The sequence below is a fragment of the Caloenas nicobarica genome, chromosome 23, assembly GCF_036013445.1.
Source record: "Caloenas nicobarica isolate bCalNic1 chromosome 23, bCalNic1.hap1, whole genome shotgun sequence".
Lineage (NCBI taxonomy): Eukaryota > Metazoa > Chordata > Aves > Columbiformes > Columbidae > Caloenas > Caloenas nicobarica.
This window is the reverse complement of record NC_088267.1, coordinates 4,899,733-4,919,995: the sequence shown is the minus strand read 5'-3', so window position 1 is coordinate 4,919,995 and position 20,263 is coordinate 4,899,733. Positions and strand designations below refer to the sequence as shown.

Here is a 20,263-nt window from a genome sequence, read left to right as displayed (position 1 = left end):
TTTTTTGCTCTCGTGGTGCATTCCTGTGCATGTCCTGCTCCTTGCCCCAGACGTTTCCCTGGGCCCCTCATGTTTTGTGTTGGGACTGAGCTGCCCCATGAGACATCCACTTGTGGAGGGTGGGGATGAGATGGGTTAGGAAACAACCCCAAAAACACCCTTTGTGGGGGTTGTTTCCCCTTAAATCTGGCCTGCCGTCTTTGTGCAGGGACAAGGCTTTGCTGTTGCTCCATCCACCATGGGATCGGTATGTGGAGTGAGCTGTGAAGCTGCACGGCTGTCCCCAAAATGCTGCCCAGGCGCCATTTTGCCTGGTGACCGTGTGGATTGTTAGAAGTTGTGCTTATTTAGGGGGTGTTTTGCTGACTTGGGGGCGGTGGACATTGCTGAGAGGGGGAAGTTGTTGACCAGCCTGAGGAAAACCAGGTGTCGCTGACGAGCAGCTTGGGTCTGAAGGCGAACTTCAGTCCCTCCTGATGCACATCCACCATGAGGGGCGAGAACTGCCCAGGGGATTTGGGATTCCTCGTGCTGGGCAGACATGGAGGCCCAGTTTTGTCCTGGGACACATGAGGAGGCTACAGCGGGGCAATGCTGAGGGGCGCCGGCCGCCATCTCCCCGCTGAGGGTCGTCGCCTGGCGACCCCAAAATGGCGGGCGGGCGCCGCGCGTCCCCTCAGCCCGGGCGGCACCGCGGTCCTCCCCCCCGCTGGGGTCGCTGCAGCGGGCGGCGGCGCGTCGGGCGGGCGGGGGGTCGCTCCCCGCCGGGCCCCGCCGCCGCCGCCGCCGCCTCCTCCTCCTCCCGGCGGCCTCTCCTCACGCCGCCGCGGCGGCTATAAAGGGGCGCCCGCCGCCCGCCGCCGCCTCTCCGCTCGCCGGGCCGCAGCGCGTGAGTCGGTGTCCGGGCCCAGCGCCGCCCCGGGCCGGGACCGGGACCGGAGGGCGGGGAGGGCGCGGGGGAGGCGCGGGGGCGCCGGGCGAGCGCGGGGCCCGATCCCGACAGCTCCTGTCAGCCCGGCCCGCGCTCAACGGCCGCCGCGTGGTGTCGGTCGCCCCGTTAGAGCAGGACGGTTTTCTAGATCTAAATATATATATGTATAAAAACTTGGCGGAGGAGATTTAATTTTAAAAGAAAGGTTCGTATAAATATATATATATATCCCAGAGAAGTTTATTTTTCCTATTTTTTTTTTTTTTTAAACCTCAGAAAATCCAACGGCCTCCGCTCTGGGGAGCTGGGGGTAAATTAGGCTCTTAATGCAAAATAAGGGATGTGGGTTTAGGGAGATCGAGGACGGTTTTGCCCCAGAGCTGACAAGGGAAGTGCTTAGGAGCCAGTTTATGAATTTTTAGCTTCATTTCTGAGCCCGGCTCTCCTGGAGGCTTAACTTTGTTTTTTGCAGGTTTTTCAGGCCGCTCTCTGTCCCGGGGCTGGTGTGGGGGAGCAGCTGATCCCCCTGTGCCCGCCACGGTCCCCCCTTCTGGTCACCGGCCTCCTGCCATTCCCCCTCTCCCAATCTCAGCCCCCCGCTTAGTGAGGCTTTTAAATCAGATTTTTGCCTTTCCCCCCAGTTTAAATACTTAACTAAAAGCTTGACTTAAAGAAACTTCAAGAATAAAACCCTCTTAGTTCCCGGTGGGAGCGTGTGCTGGGTGGAAGATGAACACGGCCGCCAGCAGCTACCCGATGGCGTCGCTGTACGTGGGTGACCTGCACCCCGATGTCACCGAGGCCATGCTCTACGAGAAGTTCAGCCCCGCCGGGCCCGTCCTCTCCATCCGGGTCTGCAGGGACATGATCACCCGCCGGTCCCTCGGCTACGCCTATGTCAACTTCCAGCAGCCAGCGGATGGTAAGTGATGTGTGCAGCCACGTTTATGGCTTTTTCCCTTCGCTTTTATTCACTTTTTTCCACTAATTTACACTCCTGCTCATGTGTATTGCCATGTAGCTGCCTACCAAAGTGTTACAGGGTAAGTAATCACTAGTGAATGAAGCTGGAATGCTGCTTGGTGTCTCCGAAATACTCTGCAAATGCACATCTTGGTAACATCTCTGATAGATTGACCTATTTTTCTCACTGATATGAAACTTTGGAGGCTTGGGTTTGTTCCGCACCTAAGAGAACAACCTCCACTGTGTTCCCCTTCATTCTCGTGTTAGGTTTGGGCTATTTGTGTGGGTCTTCGTGCAGTCAGCCCTGGCAGAAGAAAAGCTCAGAGTAGTCAGCGCAGGTTGAACGTTTGGTTTGGGTGGTTCAGCCTCTGGCTGCCCACCCAGTCTGATTTAATATCTGGGAGATCTGGTGGGCTGCAGGCAGCTGCATTTGTGCAAGCAACAATGGATGGATCTCTCAGTCTGGGAGGTGATTTTCTTGTATTAATGGGAAAGAAGATGCGTTGTTCAATGCATGGGAAACCAGGTTGTCTCACATGCAGAAGCCAGGCTGATTTGCTGTTGCCAGACTCTTTTTTTCGTAGTTTAGCTTGGCTCCTGTTCAAGTAGTTATTCCAGAGCTGAAGCAGCAGTAGCATGTGAAAGATGGGACAGAAGAGGTCATTTTGGAACATGTCTTTTCTGGAAGAAAAATGGGTCAGCGTTTTCTGCCCTAGTTTTCAGAGCCTTTGCCCGTTGGCTGGTGCAAGTTTATTGCTCTCTGCTGTGATGTAGCAGTATCTAGATGTGACAGAGACATCCAAAGGATAGGTGAGAGCGAACTTTCCCCTTGAATTCAGAATCAATTCACAACCGCACAGATCTCAGCAGCTAGTAAAATTTCCTCTAGCCTGTAGTAGGTTATCCTGCTTTACATTTTTACAGGCAGCAGCGAGTGGTCTGTTTGCACGAGGTAATATATTGTTCTTGGATCAAAGCATTTGTTGTGTAGAAAACATAAATGTTATTACGAAATTGTATTCCTGCAAGCTGGCAGAGCTTAGGTTTGAGCTCTTGGCTGTAACGTTTGGATTTTCCATACTCTGTTGTGACTCCATGCCATCCTAGCTTCCATTCTCTCCCAGGTCCAAGTACCTTCTGCGTGTCTTTTCCTTGGGATGCTGGCTGATCTGATCCAGCGCTGCTGAACCTTCCTCTTGCCAGGCTGATAAACAGGTGGATCGCACCCCAGTGCATAATTTCTCCTTCATGAAACTATCCAAAGTGCTTGTTATGCAGGCTAAGCAACATATTTGTGTTTTAAAGCTTCTCAGTGAGGAGGAGAGAACCTGAGAGCCTGTATCTGTGGTCCTCTTGTGCTCTGATGAACCTGTCTGCTCTGCCTGCCTCTTACAAAAACTGCCTTGGTATGTCCATGTGCTGTACAGGGAAGGGCGCATTACCTGGGCTCACCCGCCTTTGTCCAGGTTATGACCTCATTTTGCAGGATAATTAAAAACAAGCAGCAGAAATAAGGCCAAGAAGGAACGCGACCCTCAGGTAAATGTCGGGGAGGTAGCGAAGATCCATATAATAAGTGTAGTTACGATGTTAAAAGAGTGACTAGTCACACCTGCTTGCTTTAGCAGAAAGCAGTTCTGCTTCTCATACAAAGACAGGTGGCCTTCGAATGTATTTCAAGGTAATCTTTTGTGGTAATAAATAGGCAGGAATTTAGAGGGAGGTTGCATCATTCTGGGCTCTTGGTGAGGCAGCGGACATTTTAGGAAGTCCCGGTACTTCAAGTGATACTTTGACAAAGTAAGTGGTGTCTTATTACTGGTAGATCTTAGAAGGTCAAGTGATTTCAACCTAATCATTGAGTTAATATTGGGAAGGAGAAATATTCGAGCTCCCCTGCCCTCAGGAAAAGTTCTCTTCTGAAAAGTCCAGAATTTCTTTTGTCCGGCAAACTTTGCATAAGTAGAAAACAGCTGCTGTACCCAATGTAATGCAGCAGAACATATACGGTTGATTTTGGAAAGATGAGCCCATTGCTGGTGTGTCGTGGTCTCAGAAGCAAAATCCTGAATACGAAGAATATAATTCTTATTGTCAAATGCAGGAATTTGGCTTTTGTTTTCAAAGTTGCAGTACTTGGTACTGCCTGCATGAGGGCTTTCTGAGAGATGGAAGGATCTGTATTTTCTTCCAGGAATCTGTGATCAGGAATGCATTTGGATTTCATTTTACTAAACCTGTGAAAAGATAGGGGTGTTCTCTAGCATTGTAGGGATCTGTTTTGATTTACAGGCGATGATAGATGATGCTACAAAATACCACTTAAAGTAATCAAGAAGCTTCGTGCTCTGAAAACTTTTAGGGAAGTTCATGTGGACACATTGTTAGTATGATTGAAGGGTAGTAGGTATTAAAGAAGTTGATACATGATAGTTTGCATTTCCCTGGCACCTTTGTAGAAGGATGAGTGCTTTGTAAATCTGAAGAAAGCCAAATAATAACTTTGTGTGTGGGAGGGAAATAGGACTCTGTCCATATGACTAGAGAAGGACACTGAAAATAGTCAAATAACCAGAACTCTTCCCCATTGTGTGGGGCCACCAGGAGATCCCACCATCACATCCCGAACGTGCTCTGCACTTCCAGAGTTCTGCTGTTCCTCTGATTCCAAGCCTGCATTTTTCTGTATATTTTTGTTAGCCAATGGAGTGATGCTTGACCCTGGAAGGGGTTACTTTCTGGTCATGCATTGTCTAACTGGTAGCCTGCTGCAGAGAAGTTATTTTTAGTGAAAACAAGCTCTGCTGGTTTTGATTGCAGTTCTTTGGTGTAATAACCACTGAATGTTGAATCTGTCCTACTCTGATAGATGAAGGAAACGCTTCAAAGTTCTGCCTAGTTCAGGCTTGGCTGTGGTCCTTAATATTTATTTTTTGACTGTGAAGAAGGGAAAGAAAACAAATATTTCATTTGAAAGAAGAGCTGAATTTCACGCAATTTAATTGCATTCCAGCGTTTCATACCATTGACAACAGTCCCGACATGACAACTCAGGTAATGAAGCAGAGAAACTTTAATCTGGCTGTGGAGATAAGCTGTTCTGGAAGTACAGAGAAAACAGAACATTTCCCAAGCCAAGAGGGAACCCAGAGCTCAGGTTAAGATAAGTGACTCTGAAGAAAGGTGTAGAAGAACACAGATAAACTTTTTGTCTCTTTTTCCTTAAAGAAGAGAAGCAAATGTAAGAGAAGGCCTTGGTAACATAAATGCAGGTGTGTCGTTAGGAGGGAAGAGTGGTCGCTTACATACGCTTCATTGCCAACAGCATTTTCTCCTAAGTCAAGTGGTCAAATAATTTAAGTTTTTGTATGCAACCTCTCCTTTTAAAAATAAGTGGTTAAATTTATGCTGTGTGCTTTCGTTGGGTCTTTTCTGCTTAGTGATGTAAGCGAGAGCCTGGAGGTTTGTGGAGCAGCCGTCTTTGCAGAACAGAGCTCCTTGTGCAGTCTCTCCTGGGTGAATCCTGGGCTGTGTGGTTATCTGCCTTTATGCTGCTCAACCGCAGTTGCTAATTCCGGCATTGTGTGAGCTCTGCATCAAGGAGCCTGGAAGGGAGATGAGTTACTTTGAGGCCTAAGGCAGGCTACAAGGAGTGTTCATCCAGCAGGCTATGGAAGAGGAATGAAAAGGAAGAACGAAAGGGGTTAAGAGTGTGTATAATGTTATATATGAGTTGCAGTTGAGTCTGCTGGGGGGATGACAGGAACCGGTGGGAGAGAAGCAGCTACAGGAACTGAAATGGCTGAAGCTTTGTGATTTAAATAGAAGAAAAATGAGAAGGTGTTTGCTCAGATTAAGGAAATGAATCAGATGTGCTTAGTCTGAATCATTCACATATCTCGTGCCGATCCTTTCCAGGCTCTCTTAGGTCCTGGTGGAGCATGGTTGAATTTCCACCTGTAAGTATGGCAGATCTTCCTCAAATCAGGGGATCCATCGAGGGCTCCTGCTCACGAGAGGTGTCAGGGTGGATTTCAAACAGTGTAATAATAGTGGAATACTAGCAAGCTGTTGAAAGAGCAGTGCAATAGTATCTGCTGAAGTATATACTTGGGAACCTTGAAAGAACTGGGAGCAAGTTCACAACTAATCTCTATCTCGGTAGGCGCTGCGGTGTTTCACAGTCCCCTCTGCCTGTGTGCCGCCGCTCCATCTGCTTGTCACCTTTCAGCAGGAGCCCTGGTTCTGCTGCAAATGGTATATGCAACCGGTCTGTGTCCTTGCCAATGCATGCTTCAGGAGGACCTCTCCCTGCTATAAATAAACACTGCCAAATTTGAGAAGCCGGACCAAGTCGCCTGCTGAAGTGCCTACTAGGAATGGACTGCAGGGAGAACCTCGGTTGCACTGGTTCCCAGTAGCAGCTAAGGAATCATTTTAGCATGGCTGTTAATTGAATTTAGCACCTTTGACTAAACAGAGCTAGTAGAGTCCTAGCAAGTATGACTTTCCTCCTTACCTTTTTATTTTATTTTTGCTGCAAGTCTGACTACTTCAGGAATGAAATCCAGCAGAGCTTGTTTCCCAGCTGGGTGTATGTGTGCAGGACTGGGGAAAATAGGAGAATTGTAATAGCACCACTTGAGTTTAAAAAGCAACGACAAAAGACATTTTCAAAGCGCATGAACAATTCTGAGAAACTTCCATGCAGTAGTTCAGACTGGCTTTGCAGGTAGGGAGTGCAGGAGACTTTTGTAGGCAACGTCCCCTTGGAGTTTGTAGAGATGGTTCTGTGAAACTCTGAATAGTTACTCTGGAATTGGCATTTTCCTTGAATTTACTGCTCCTGAAATCTAATCAGCAAGTATCACTGTGTGAAGGTGGCCTGGAAGAATTGAGACAAACAAATTTGGAAAACTTGTGTTCTGCCCTGTTAATATTCCTTGATTTTAATGCCTGTCTGTACCTCTCTTTCCCTGCTTCATGCTGGGAATTAACAGTCTCTCTTTTTCTCTGTGAGCTCCATGCTGGGAGTGTTTTCTGGCACAGAAGAGTCCCAAGCATCTCAATTTTATGAACAAGATCCTAATGTGTGTACGTAATGATCCTTTTAATATATCAGTAGGTAGCAGAAATAGAATCTGGGAGGGTGGTTTCAGTGTAGGTTAGAATGACGGTGCTGGGGTTTTAGAACTTAGATAAACACTTCCTTGTTAATCAGATCGGGTATATGGACTTTTTTTTTTCCAGAATTTTGTCCACTCTTGCTGTCATCCTTAGACTGAGCAACTTGGGGATCACTTTTTGGCCCCGTAAGTTGCAGAGGGTGACTCGTGTCTTTTTCCCAGCCAGCCACGTGCTCATGCACGTTTTCCCTGACCTGACAGGGAGATGATCCTTTTTGCTTAATAGAAATGAGTATGGGTAGATATGAGCTTCACGTAAAGTAAACAAGCCAAACCGTTGCTTTTGTTACTTCCTTCCTCCACCCCCCGGCAGGGTTTCCTCTATTTCCTTTCCTTCTTTGGGTGCAGCGGTTTGCCTTTATAATAATTTACTTTTAAAATAGTTAAGACTCTAATAAACCCCAGGTGTTTTGACATTCATTTTGCTGTGGTTGTTCAAACATTACCATCATGTAAACTTAAAATAGTCTATTAAACCTGTTATATACTTAAACATGTCTAGTGACCGTGCTGCAAGGACCTCCTTTGAAACACTGAGTTAAAAAGTGATTGAAATCAGTTGCCCACGATATTGCCCCAAATATCTCTGCGAACTGAGTAAAATTTAGGGAAAACGATCACCCACATGATGGAAACCTATATTCTTTAACAACCCACAGAAATGTGTTCTTGACTTCTCTTGCAGCTGAGCGTGCTCTAGACACCATGAATTTTGATGTGATCAAAGGAAAACCCATTCGCATCATGTGGTCTCAGAGGGACCCCTCCTTGAGGAAGTCAGGGGTTGGGAATGTCTTCATTAAGAACCTGGACAAATCCATTGATAACAAGGCACTTTATGACACATTCTCAGCGTTTGGGAATATTTTGTCCTGCAAGGTGAGATGTGGTTACTTTGTCAAATTCTGTTATAGTGGTGACATCAGATAGGTCCCACGTAGGAAGTGGAAGGGACATGTTTCACCAAATGAGGAGTGGGGTCTCTAAAAGGCAGAGTTGACCAAAAGCTCAGGGATTAATGAAATTATGTCAGATTTGGTTATGAAGTGTGCAAATCTGAAGCACAATAACATCTTCCTAGCGCTGACCCTTGGCAGTAAGCTATTTTTGCGGGCTGGCCTTGTGGCTGAGGAGAAAACGTGTTCAGAGAGCTGACGTTTTGTTTTCCTTCCACATGTCCAGGTGGTGTGTGATGAGAATGGCTCTAAGGGCTACGCATTTGTGCACTTTGAGACCCAGGACGCTGCAGATAGAGCCATCGAGAAGATGAACGGCATGCTGCTCAACGACCGCAAAGTGTGAGTGTCACAGCCAGAAGCAGCAACGATCGCATGAACCGTGATGCGTCTGGGTATTAACAGGGACACACAAGGCACTGGTTCTCCTGGCCCGAGCCTTGGGCTGCTACCTCTCCACTCCAGGGCTGGTGAGTGACCCTGCCCACGCCATGGCCTGTTCCCCCTCCATTCCAGGGCTGGTGGGGGTTCCTAACCAAGCCTTGATTTGCCACCTCTCTGCTGGTGGGCTGGGGGGGGTTTCTGTGGCCAATACTCTCTCCACTGCAGAGCTGGGTGGGCATCTTCGGCCAACCGTAGCACAGGTGATTTTTCTGGTTGGTCTGTGGCTTGTTTGTCCTTCCCCTGCCACCCTTTCTTGTCCCTATTCCCAGCTCCTACTACACACTCATTTTTTTTTTTTTTGGCCTCACTGTGAATCACACGTTATTTTTCAGCTCTTGAAAACAAGCTGCTTATTGGGATTTTCATTCTTTCTTACAGATTTGTTGGGAGATTCAAGTCTCGTAAAGAGCGGGAGGCTGAGTTGGGAGCCAAGGCAAAGGAATTCACCAATGTTTATATTAAAAACTTTGGGGATGACATGGATGACGAAAGACTAAAAGAGCTCTTCAGCAAATATGGTAAATACAGAAACACTTTTAATGAGGCTGTGAATTCATGACCTGTGGTTCTTTAACAGTGCTGCTACCATCTGTATTACCTCTACGTGAGTCACTTCGAGGGATATGAAGTGTCGAGGTGTGGGTAGCAGTTGTGCCAAATGTTGGACAGGAGGCAGAGGCTGCCTAGCAGATGAGGGAGAGAAGGCTGGGGCTATTATGTGAAGTTTAATAGTCTTGAAATAGTTTTATGATGTTTTACTAGCCCTGTCCTTTGGTAACAGGTAAAACTCTGAGTGTTAAAGTGATGACAGACCCCACTGGAAAATCCAAAGGCTTTGGCTTTGTAAGCTTTGAAAAGCATGAAGATGCTAACAAGGTATGACCGGTTTTTACGCTGCTTGGGTATCCTCAGAGAAGAAAAACTGACTTGGTTTATCATAGGAGCCTGTTACTAAAATGAGAGAAGATGCTGCCTCAAGCATAACCTCTTCTAGATGTGCAGACTTAGAAAACTTTTGCACCTTACTAGCTTGACATTCAGGGGTAACTTGGCATTTCTCCAGGTTATTAGATCTGCACAGAGTGTCTTGGTATAATCAAGAACGTTAATTGTTGCAGAAGTAAGTACAATGCAGGGCTTCAGGAGGAGGAAGGCATCTAGAGTAAGAACGTTGCTTAGAAATCGTGTTCTCTAAGCAGAATGCTTGCTAAAATTTGGCCTTAATTACAAGAAGGGGTGGGGATAAATTCACAAGTTGTGGTTAATCCACCGTTTACAGTGGTGGTGTCAGCATGGTCTCCTGATAACTTCAGTGTCGTTAATTAGCCCATGGTTACACGGAAGAAGTGGTGCAAAGGTAATGCGTCAACTTTTGCTTATTGGCTGACAGGCAGGGATACAATGTGAACTTTGGACAGTCCTGTTCTTAACAGGATGAGGTGCTATCTTGTTTCAGCAGTTGACAGTTTCCTCTTGAACTCTCTGTCCAGGCAGTAGAGGAAATGAATGGAAAGGACATCAACGGGAAAATGGTATTTGTGGGCCGAGCACAGAAGAAGGTTGAGCGCCAGGCAGAGCTGAAACGGAAGTTTGAACAGCTAAAACAAGAAAGACTCAGCCGGTACCAGGTGAATAGTCTGTTCCTTTTCTGAACTAAAACACCGTTTTCAGTCTGGCAGACTTGAAAGGAATTGATGAAGTACTTGGTCGTTGTCCTATGAGAGATCCTGGGAGTTAAAATGTAAAGGTGACTCTGGTATTTGGTGGCAAAGGGGGCATCAGGGCGTAATCTTGCAGTAAAATATTTAGGAGGACATGAGAAAACAGTCCTGCAGTCTCCTTTGTTTTCAAGTGGGGATACCTAAAAGGACAGAATGAGACAGCATAACCCTGTGCTGTTGTGTCTCCAGTTTATGGCAAAATGGGGTCGTGTCAGATGCATCTGAATCTTTCCCATTCCTTGCGATACCGTGCTGGGCTGGGGATACGCGATGCAACAGGACAGCAGAGGAAATCCAGACGAGCTCCCTTTCACCACAGTGGGACTTGTCTCTACACCTTTGCAACATTTATCGCCTTCAGCTTTGGGTGGTACGAAAGGAACATGATGCTAAATTAAGAGTTTTCAGACAAGTTGCAGCTCTGGCAGATGGATGTCAATGTGCTCAGGATTTTCTTTAGTGTTATTATTGTCTTATTGTTCTTTCCCTTCTAGGGTGTTAACCTGTACATTAAAAACCTAGATGACACTATAGATGATGAAAAACTGAGGAAGGAGTTCTCACCTTTTGGGTCAATAACAAGTGCCAAGGTATTGTGGGATTTTGGGGGATTTGGATTTTAAAGCCTGAAGAAGGAACTGTGATCGACATGGGATTGAAGGGCAGGTCTTTTATGTCCTGGTCATTGCCCTAAGAACATCTGGACTAGTATATACACAGATTTCTTTGGGCCTCAGTGGAATTTTACCGAGAACTTGCTTCATTCCCTCATGTAAAGAGGAGTTGGGAAGTGGCAAACTTGCTTGTTTGAGGTGACTCCCAGTGAACATGACGTGACATTTCCCTGCCTGTGTTTAGAGGCAGCACCAAATCTTTCCCATTCCTAACTGTGCAGTGTGGGCCTGGGGATACATGGTGCTCACAGAAGAGCAGAGTAAATCCAGGCAGGTGATTTGATTCAGTGAGTACCTGTCTCTACACCTCTGCAACAGTTAGGTCCTACCTGTCTGAAATCTGACACTTAAAAATGTGGATTTTTAGGCCAAGTTCTTGCAATGGTGCTCCACTAGCAATTGATCTTTACTGCAGGTGATGCTGGAAGACGGACGGAGCAAAGGGTTTGGCTTTGTCTGCTTTTCCTCTCCAGAGGAAGCTACGAAAGCTGTGACAGAGATGAACGGGCGAATTGTGGGCTCAAAGCCGTTGTATGTTGCACTCGCACAAAGGAAAGAAGAGCGAAAGGCCCATCTCACTAATCAGTACATGCAGCGGATTGCTGGGATGAGAGCCCTGCCTGCCAACACAATCATTAATCAGTTCCAGCCTGCTGCTGGGGGGTATTTCATGCCTGCTGTGCCCCAGGTGAGCTGAGCTAGTGTGGGTTTTTTAACCTGTCTTGGAGCTTTGATGGTTCAGCTGCAGTAACCTCGTTGATCCTTTCTTATGCCCATAAGCAAATAAATCCTGATGAGGGGTGCAGTCAGTGGAGTTAATTCTGTGACTTCCCAGCTGCCTGTTCCCTTAATGTGAATAGAGTGTTGAGCCCTGGCACCAACTGCCAAAACATGTTGTAAATAAGGTTTGTTCCTCGCTTAGATGTCGCCTCTGATCTTTTTTCAGGCTCAGAGCAGACCCACTTACTATGCACCCAACCAAATGACGCAGATGAGACCCAACCCACGCTGGCAGCAAGGAGGGAGACCTCAAGGTGAGCACGCTAGAGACAATATTTTAGTTGCGTGACTCTCTCAGCTGTACTTTCCACAAGAGCGATGCATGCTTTCCTTTCTGCGCACAACCCCAACTGCTTCCTGTAGCTGACTGTGTCGTGACTTGCCGGTCAGTTCTGTTTTGAGGTTTCCCCTCATTTCTTCCATTAGGCTTCCAGGGAATGCCAAATGCCATGCGCCAGTCTGGACCACGGCCAGCACTGCGCCATCTGGCCCCAGCCGGCAATGCTCCGGCCTCTCGTGGCCTCCCTGCCGCTGCCCAGCGAGTTGGTAAGCTGTCTGCCTCCCAGGCTCTTCCCCTTGGCTCTGAGGGAGGAGGATGCTCTTGAGATTTGATTTTTATTTTTATTTTTTTTACTTCCAAAGATGGTTGTCAGCTATGGATAACCAAAGGCCACCTGGAGCAAGGGGCAGAGACAGCACCTGAATCTTTCCTATTCCTTCCTGTGCAGTGCAGGTCTGGGGACAGTTGGTGCGACAGCACAAATCCAGATGGGTTGCTTTCCGCTGGTTCGGAACTCAGCTCTACACCTCTGCAACATTGACCATACCAAAAAACCAAAAAAGACTGTAGGTTATGGATATTGTTTTCAGAGTAGGGCATCCAAATTCATTTTATTCCAGTGAATAACTAGAAAATATCTTAAATGCAGGATGTGGAATGCATGGTGTAGTTTAGGGAGAACAGCCGCTTCCTAAAGCAGCCAGTTGCATTTTCGAGACACCAGTTTCTAAAGAGTTATTAGACTCTGCAGGCCGTAGTCCGAATTCCGCAGTTGATATCAGACATCTCAACTTGCGTGTTGCTACAGGTGTGTGCAGTTCTGTCCTCCTCTTCTTTTGCAGGTGTTGGCGCCGCAGCGCAGAATTTAGGTCCTCGTCCGCCTGTCGCTGCCCCCGCTCCCCGCGCGGTTCCTCCTTACAAATACGCCTCCAGCGTGCGCAGCCCTCACCCCGCGGTGCAGCCTTTGCAGGTAACACCAGGGGCTGGGCCGGGAGGGCCCTGCGGTTTCTTCAGTCCAGCAGGTTTTGTGTGCAACTGAGGTGTTTTTGCAGCAATTTCAAGCTACTTTTAGAACCCGGACAGGCATCATAATTTGAAACTTAAAAACCTGGCTGTTGTACCTTTGCCAGGGCAACCTCATTGGTTTCTCTGTCTTATACTTGCAAGCCCTTTTTTACCCAGATTTGTTTTAAGAATATTTTTCTCAGTTCTTTGCTTTCCTGTTTTGCAACTATTCATTCTCTCACCTCTTTGTCAAATCCTCATTGAAGTCCCAATTTGCTTCTCTCAAACTTCTGCATTGTACAAAAAGCAGGCAGGGATGTTGCTCTTTCTCAATTGTGCTATTTGTCTCACCGTGCTTCATCCAGTTTCTGTAAGAGATTTACAGTTTTTGTAAGATATTTCCAGCGCCCGTGTGTGACATTATGTGATTTTGAGTTCAGGACTTGGAGGTAGCCTGTTTTTGAACCAATGGCACCTTATCTGTCCTTTTCTGAAACTTGCCAGCTGTAAGCTTGACAAACGTGTTTTAGGAGAGAATATATTCTTACTGCCTCTAAATATGAAGCAATCAGCTTAGTACGTGTTTCAGAAAGCTCACGTCTGCCCTTCTCTAGGCGCCTCAGCCCGCGGTCCACGTGCAGGGGCAGGAGCCACTCACGGCCTCCATGCTGGCGGCTGCCCCCCCCCAGGAGCAGAAACAGATGCTGGGTAAGTGAAACTCCACTGCTTACAGTTTGCATTTTGCTTTGGAAATCCCTTCGGATTTCAAAGATGACTTTTGAACTGAAACTCTGCTGTCTGAACCTCATTTGACCTCATTCATGGTTATCAATATGGAAAGGGTGAGTGTCAGGAGGATGGAGCCAGGCTCTTCTTGGTGACAACCAATGGTAGGACAAGGGGCAATGGGTGCAAACTGGAACACAGGAGGTTCCACTTTAAATGTGAGAAGAAACTTCTTCATGGTGAGGGTGCCAGAGCCTGGCCCAGGCTGCCCAGGGAGGTTGTGGAGTCTCCTTCTCTGCAGACGTTCAAACCAGCCTGGACACCTTCCTGTGTAACCTCATCTGGGTGTTCCTGCTCCAGCGGGGGGATTGGACTGGATGAGCTTTTGAGGTCCCTTCCAATCCCTGACATTGTGATTCTATACTCTTTTTTTTTTTCCCCTAGGGGAGCGTTTGTTCCCTCTGATCCAAGCTATGCACCCCAGCCTTGCGGGGAAGATCACGGGAATGCTGCTGGAGATTGACAACTCAGAGCTGCTGCACATGCTGGAGTCTCCCGAGTCCCTCCGGTCAAAGGTAACCTGCCCTGGTCCTTGAGATGGGCTGGATTTTGGGAGGTGTTGGTCGGGAAAACCACATCTCAGCGGGTGCTGTGTCTCCCCAAGGTGGAGGAGGCCGTTGCGGTGTTGCAGGCTCACCAAGCCAAGAAAGAAGCTGCCCAGAAGGTGGGCGTGGTTGCTGCTACCTCTTAAACCAGGAAAACTGGTGAGTGTCTTGGTCATCAGCTTCACTTAAAAGCTTCCAGAATCAGAGTAAATCAACTTTATTTGCATGGTTGTTAGTGAATGGCTGGAGGTCCGTGTAGGTCTGGGTGCAGCACTTGTCTGATTTTTAGTTCACTCTTTAAAAAACAAAACGCCTAATGAAGTTTCTCCCAACAGAGTCCTTATTGCAGACACTTTAGAAATATTCTTCAGAAATCCTATTTTAATTAAGCGTCAGAAAGACATTGCATAAGTCCCTGAAGTGTTCCTGGTGGTTGACATGTCAGGGAAGGATAATGTATTGAGATGAGTCGTGTGAAACTGCTAATGTGCGAAAGAAAATGAGAGAAACACAAGCTGTTGTCGTGACTTTGAGGCTAAACGGGCTGTTAATGCTCGTTCCTCATCCTGCCAGTCATCTGCCCGCAGCGGGTGTTGAAGTGCTGGTTTGGGAATGTCACTTCGTTGCACAGGTCTGTCCAAGTAAATGCTGTCCCGGTGTTTGGAGCTGCCTTTTGTTAAACTTCCAAATAAGGTTTTGATTATTTGAATGGTTCTTCTTGCTTTTGATGATCTGTTTTTCTGTGGGTTGTTTGGAATTGATGGTTTTCAGCTCTTCTTGTGAAGCTGTTGTGGTCAGATGTCACAACTCCAAATGGCGAAGAATGATGAAGGTTCTTATATTTTCATCCTTGTATTTCTCAGTGGCTCCAGTCAACTCTGCTAAAAAGCTGAGTTTTCTTGTCAGATGATCAGAAATGGATATTTTCCACAACAGCTGTTCTGTACCTTGTAAATTCTAGTGGGGTCCTTGTGATTTGTAATGCAGGGAAGGTCCCCAGCCTGGGGTGAGTTGGGTCGGTAACTCATCTTTGTCTTTTCTAGGATGCAAAGAAGCCAAATAGCCCCTTCATAGACATCAGCTCGAGACGCTTGAAGATTCTTCACTGTCCTGCAGATCTCATCATATCACATAGTTATATTGCATTTTGTAAACTAATCTTTCGGATCTTATTTAAAAAGCCAACTCTGAAGCTCTAGGTTTCCAAACGCAGAGTTAGGCGTGCAAGCTTTCCTTCGCGGTCAGGACAGAGCTGCCCTTTGCATCTTCTGAGGCGGACATTGAGGATTTTGGGTTGAAAATATTTTGTGGTTTTGGTTTTAACTTGAACAATCCTGTTTGGAAAGTCTGGAAAGTGTTTAACAATAAAGGAATAAAACCTTTCACTGCATTTGTCGTCATTTCTCTAGATTTTATAAGTAAATGTGATATGGCTTAGCTCTCATGTATTTGATACATTAAAATTGTGATTTTAATTGAGTTATTCTGCTTGTTTATTTTGGACAATCACTTTTTTAAAGCGGCTTTGTTAAAATTATGCTCCAGGCTGATTAAGTTGGGTTTGGTTAGTGTCTGAATGAGAGATGAATGTAACTAAGTGGTGATCTAATTAAACGGTTTGAGAGGTTGGTTTTTTTTCTTTCAAGTGAAGCAGAAAAAAGGGGTTTGGCTTTTGTCTTCAGCAGGAGAGGTGCTTTGCTGTTCTTTATGCGCATTTGTACAATTTCAGCTGGATCTTTAATATTTTATATGCTAAAGGTGGCTGCAGTAGGGTTGATAAATGCTTTGTGAACTTCTTTGAGTGATCTTTTTGAGTAAGTGGAAAGAGGGACACCTTGTCTACCCGGGGGTGGACACTCGCTCCTCGGTGGAAATGAGGCTCCCGGAAAGCCCTGGAAGGCGGGGACGGCCGGTCCCGGGGGGGCGCAGGAACGGTTCGGGGGTGTTCCTGACCCAGGTCCGTCTCGTTTTTCTGGTAAAATAACCCAAAATCCCCTTTGAAAACGCCCTGGGGAAGCCGCTCGCAGCCCCCGGAACGGCGGAGTGGGCGTGACAGTGGGCGGAGTTCCGAGGCGGGCGTGGCCGCGGGCATGTGGGCGGAGCTCTGAGGTGGGCGTGACCGCGTGGGGCGGAGTTCCGAGGTGGGCGTGGCCGCGGGTGGGTGGGCGGAGTTCCGAGGTGGGCGTGGCCTCGTTGGGCGGAGTTCCAAGGTGGGCGTGGCCGCGGGTGCGTGGGCGGAGTTCCGAGGCGGGCGTGGCCTCGTTGGGCGGAGTTCCGAGGTGGGCGTGGCCGCGGGTGAGTGGGCGGAGTTCCGAGGCGGGCGTGGCCTCGTTGGGCGGAGTTCCAAGGTGGGCGTGGCCGCGGGTGCGTGGGCGGAGTTCCGAGGTGGGCGTGGCCGCGGGCGTGTGGGCGGGGTCCAGCGGGAGGGCGGGGCGAGGTGGGCGGAGCCGCCGCGCGGTTCCGGAGTGGGCGGGGCCGCGGGGAAGATGGCGGCCAGCAAGCGGGTGCTGTACGTGGGTGAGTGGCGGGCCCGGGCCTGCCCCGGCGGGTCGGGGCCGCCGGCGGTGCCCGGTGAGCGGTGACCGGTGCCCGGTGTCCGCCCCACAGGCGGGCTGGCGGAGGAGGTGGACGAAAAGGTGCTTCACGCCGCTTTCATCCCTTTCGGCGACATCACCGACATCCAGATCCCGCTGGACTACGAGACGGGTGCGTGAGCGGGGTGGGACCGGGGTCTCCGGGGTGGTTTTGGGGGGGACACGGGACACAACGCGAGCGGGGGTCCCCAGTGCCCGTGACCGCCGGTTCCTCTCTCTCCAGAAAAGCACCGGGGATTCGCCTTCGTTGAGTTCGAGCTGGCCGAGGTGAGAAAAGGGCAAATACTTGAGCTGCTGGGACCCTCCTCGTCCCCCCCGGGGGTTTTGGGCTGGATCTCAATGGAGACCCCCCAGCAGCGGCAGCCGCTCTTCTGCTTTCCCCCTTCTCTTCTCCCCTTTTCCCAAGATCCATCCGTTTTTACGGCCCTGAGCTTTAGGAAAACAGCCCTTCGGCAATCTTTTTTGCAACGCACCGCTGGGGCGCGTGTATCCTGAGCCTTGCGTTTAAAGGTAGAGAGAAGAAACGTCGATAATCATTTCGTTTCACTTCTTTTGGCAGGATGCAGCAGCAGCTATCGACAACATGGTACGGACGCTGTTCCCGCTCGTCACCCTGGTAGCTCAGAGCGAGGCCACATGTGGCTGTATATAAAATCCAAACTCTGTTTTCCTCTGACCTGTGCAGGGATTTGGGGGGGCAGATTGATTTTTTTTTTTTTTTTTTTTTTTTTACTTTTTGGTGGGCTTTGTTGTGCTTTTTTTCCTCCTCTGTAGAACGAATCCGAGCTCTTTGGCAGGACAATTCGCGTGAACTTGGCCAAACCCATGCGAATTAAAGAAGGATCGTCCAGACCCGGTGAGCTGGTGCCTGGGAAGGAAGAGCATCCCCACGCTCAGAGCTCTGTGCTGCCGTGCGGCCCTTTGTTTGCCCTGCCCTGACCCTTCCTTTCGCCATCGCAGTCTGGTCGGATGACGAATGGCTGAAGAAGTTTTCCGGGAAGACTCTGGAGGAGAACACAGAGGAGACAGGAGAAAAGGCCCCCAAACCAGAGGCGCAGGAGGTACAAAAAACGACCGGAGCCGTCTGTATCCCCGCTGTCCTTAAGGCTGAGAGCGTGAGGCCACGCATCTCTGGAGGGAGAGCAGAGCGATGTCACCTCAAGCTGCTTTTTTCTCTTTTTCCGCCCAGGGTGAGCCTCCCGCCAAGAAATCCCGGGCCAACCCTCAGGTTTACATGGACATCAAGATTGGAAACAAACCCGCGGGGCGGCTGCAGATCCTCCTGCGCTCGGACGTGGTGCCCATGACCGCAGGTGAGTGAGGAGGCTCAGCCTCCCCGCTCTGCTGGTTCCACTTACAGCACAGCTCCCACCGCTCCCCTTTTCCCCCAAACAGAGAATTTCCGCTGCCTCTGCACCCACGAGAAAGGCTTTGGCTTCAAAGGGAGCAGCTTCCACCGCATCATCCCCCAGTTCATGTGCCAGGGCGGCGACTTCACCAACCACAACGGCACCGGAGGCAAATCCATCTACGGGAAGAAGTTTGATGATGAGAACTTCATTCTCAAACACACGGGGCCAGGTAGAGCCACCTCCCCAAAACAGCTCAATGTCATCCAGGGCCCACGCTTGGTCTGTTTTGACTCAGACCGTGTTGGTCGTAGGAGCTCTGAATGTTGATCTGTGTTGCCTCTGCCTGGTGGAATCTCCCATGGTCAGACCATCGCGTGTCACTTGCGTTCAGCAACCAGAATCGCATCTTTCTCTCTCCGTTCATATGCCGATAATTTCCAGTGTTGCATAATGGCAAAAGCATTTCAAAACTGCTTTCTTGTTTGATTTTAAAGGAGAAAAGTTGCAGCGTGACTATGAAAACAGCAAAAAGCAAGCAGGTTTATCTCCGCACAAACAGCTTTTCTATTACTGCATTTAGCAATAGATGAGCAATCTGGACCACTTTGCATCTTTCACGCTTGCAAGTGTTTCTCAGTTTGGTTTATTTCCACCAGTTTCTATGAAGTTTAATATTAGAGGCTTTCCTAAAACCAGCAGCATGGGTTTGGGCCAAAGTAGCAGCTCACGCACTGGATCGCGTCGCTCCCTCCCCAGCCTGTAACACTCCCCTTTTTTTCGATCGCAGGGCTGTTATCGATGGCAAACTCTGGCCCGAACACCAACGGCTCCCAGTTCTTCATCACCTGCGATAAAACAGACTGGCTGGACGGGAAGCACGTGGTGTTTGGCGAGGTGACGGAGGGCATGGATGTGGTGCGGCAGATCGAGGTAGGCGCCGCTCGTGGCAGAGCCCCCACCTCCTTCCCACTGCGAAATTTTGTGCTTTTCATTCCTCCTGCTCTTTTTCCCAAAGGCTCAGGGCACCAAAGATGGGAAAACGAAGCAGAAGGTGATTATCTCAGACTGCGGGGAGTGCTCGTGAGCTCGACTTTGGAGGGGGCTGGACGTGGGGAGCGTGGCTGGGGCGGGATGGCCCCACATCCCCCCGGCTCCTGCGCAAATTTCCCTGTGAAGTTTGGTGTGAACATCCCTGGGGACGGTGCCGGGGGGTCCGACCCACCCGAGGATAAATCGCTTCTCAGACCGCGCTGTCCTGTGCTGGTTCTGCTGCTGTGTTTGGGAAAGGCTTTATATTTGGTAAAAAAATAAAATATAGTTTTAAAAAATATGGATGACCTACTCCTGCCTGTTCAGTTCTCACTGTGTGAGGATGGTCTTTGCTTTTGAGAAAATATGCTTTACGTTTTTTCTTTTTGCGTTTGCACTCATCTTCTCAAATCCGGTGCCTAAGTCCTGGTTCCAGGGGAAGCTACGCATGTCATGGAGAGAAGAGCAAAGCCGAATCTCATGCTTTTTCTGCAGCAGGGTTTCGTGGAGGTGTTTTTGGTATTTTCCCTGCTCTGTAATGTCCTTTCCCATCAGCAGAGGGAGGCAGGTCCCTGGCTGGGAAGCCGGTTTGGTTGAGAAGGGGAGAATTTACTGGGATGTGTGAGTGGGAGAACAAGGTCTGGATGAGAAGCACCAGGAGATGAAGAAGCCCTTTGGGTGATGGAAGAATTAAAAAAAAAAGCGATGAGGCTCGAGGAAGGGGTTTAATTTCCAGAGCAAATAAGTAACTTAATTGTGCAAATAACCCCGGGAAGCTGCCCTGTTGTGAGCCCAGGGGAAGCATCTACCGGTCGTGCAGACACAGCCCGACCCAAACCTCCCATCACAACAATTGGCCGGGCTTGTTTTCAACCAAACACCTACAATTTTAGCCAATCCTGAATATGTTTTCCTTGCGAAATCCCATCCGCCGAACAGAGCGCTGCTGTGCCGTGACATTTATTAAAAAACAAAGAGCAAGAGAAACTCTGTGTTTACTTTCCAAACCAGGTG

General features: G+C 48.7%; 2 protein-coding genes and 3 non-coding genes across 8 annotated transcripts; all 5 read left to right on the top strand.

Moving 5' to 3' along the window:
* Positions 1 to 780: 780 nt before the first annotated feature.
* Positions 781 to 15,667, top strand: PABPC4 (poly(A) binding protein cytoplasmic 4). 4 transcript variants are annotated; one of them, XM_065650576.1, is made up of 16 exons: positions 781 to 889; positions 1,631 to 1,853; positions 7,769 to 7,962; positions 8,266 to 8,381; positions 8,862 to 9,001; positions 9,265 to 9,359; positions 9,974 to 10,111; positions 10,699 to 10,794; positions 11,294 to 11,566; positions 11,825 to 11,912; positions 12,085 to 12,204; positions 12,781 to 12,908; positions 13,558 to 13,651; positions 14,114 to 14,244; positions 14,334 to 14,433; positions 15,318 to 15,667. In XM_065650576.1, exons 2-15 carry the CDS (start codon positions 1,661 to 1,663, stop codon positions 14,418 to 14,420), a joined length of 1,893 nt encoding a protein of 630 aa, XP_065506648.1. In that variant the 5' UTR covers positions 781 to 889; positions 1,631 to 1,660; the 3' UTR covers positions 14,421 to 14,433; positions 15,318 to 15,667. The 4 variants fall into 4 exon arrangements, with proteins under 4 accessions (XP_065506648.1, XP_065506651.1, XP_065506652.1 ...); XM_065650579.1 differs by lacking the exon at positions 781 to 889 and adding an exon at positions 905 to 922; XM_065650577.1 differs by lacking the exon at positions 781 to 889 and adding an exon at positions 948 to 1,136.
* LOC135997872 (small nucleolar RNA SNORA55) lies at positions 10,422 to 10,554 on the top strand. The gene has a single exon (XR_010607496.1). It is a non-coding gene; the product is annotated as a small nucleolar RNA SNORA55 (small nucleolar RNA).
* On the top strand, positions 11,068 to 11,198 carry LOC135997873 (small nucleolar RNA SNORA55). The gene has a single exon (XR_010607497.1). It is a non-coding gene; the product is annotated as a small nucleolar RNA SNORA55 (small nucleolar RNA).
* On the top strand, positions 12,354 to 12,478 carry LOC135997874 (small nucleolar RNA SNORA55). The gene has a single exon (XR_010607498.1). It is a non-coding gene; the product is annotated as a small nucleolar RNA SNORA55 (small nucleolar RNA).
* Positions 15,668 to 16,722: 1,055 nt separating the features above from the next.
* Positions 16,723 to 19,550, top strand: PPIE (peptidylprolyl isomerase E). Its single transcript, XM_065650721.1, has 10 exons — positions 16,723 to 16,791; positions 16,882 to 16,980; positions 17,092 to 17,135; positions 17,428 to 17,454; positions 17,643 to 17,724; positions 17,829 to 17,929; positions 18,058 to 18,181; positions 18,264 to 18,449; positions 19,008 to 19,150; positions 19,236 to 19,550. Exons 1-10 carry the CDS (start codon positions 16,761 to 16,763, stop codon positions 19,302 to 19,304), a joined length of 906 nt encoding a protein of 301 aa, XP_065506793.1. The 5' UTR covers positions 16,723 to 16,760; the 3' UTR covers positions 19,305 to 19,550.
* The last annotated feature ends 713 nt before the right edge of the window (positions 19,551 to 20,263 follow it).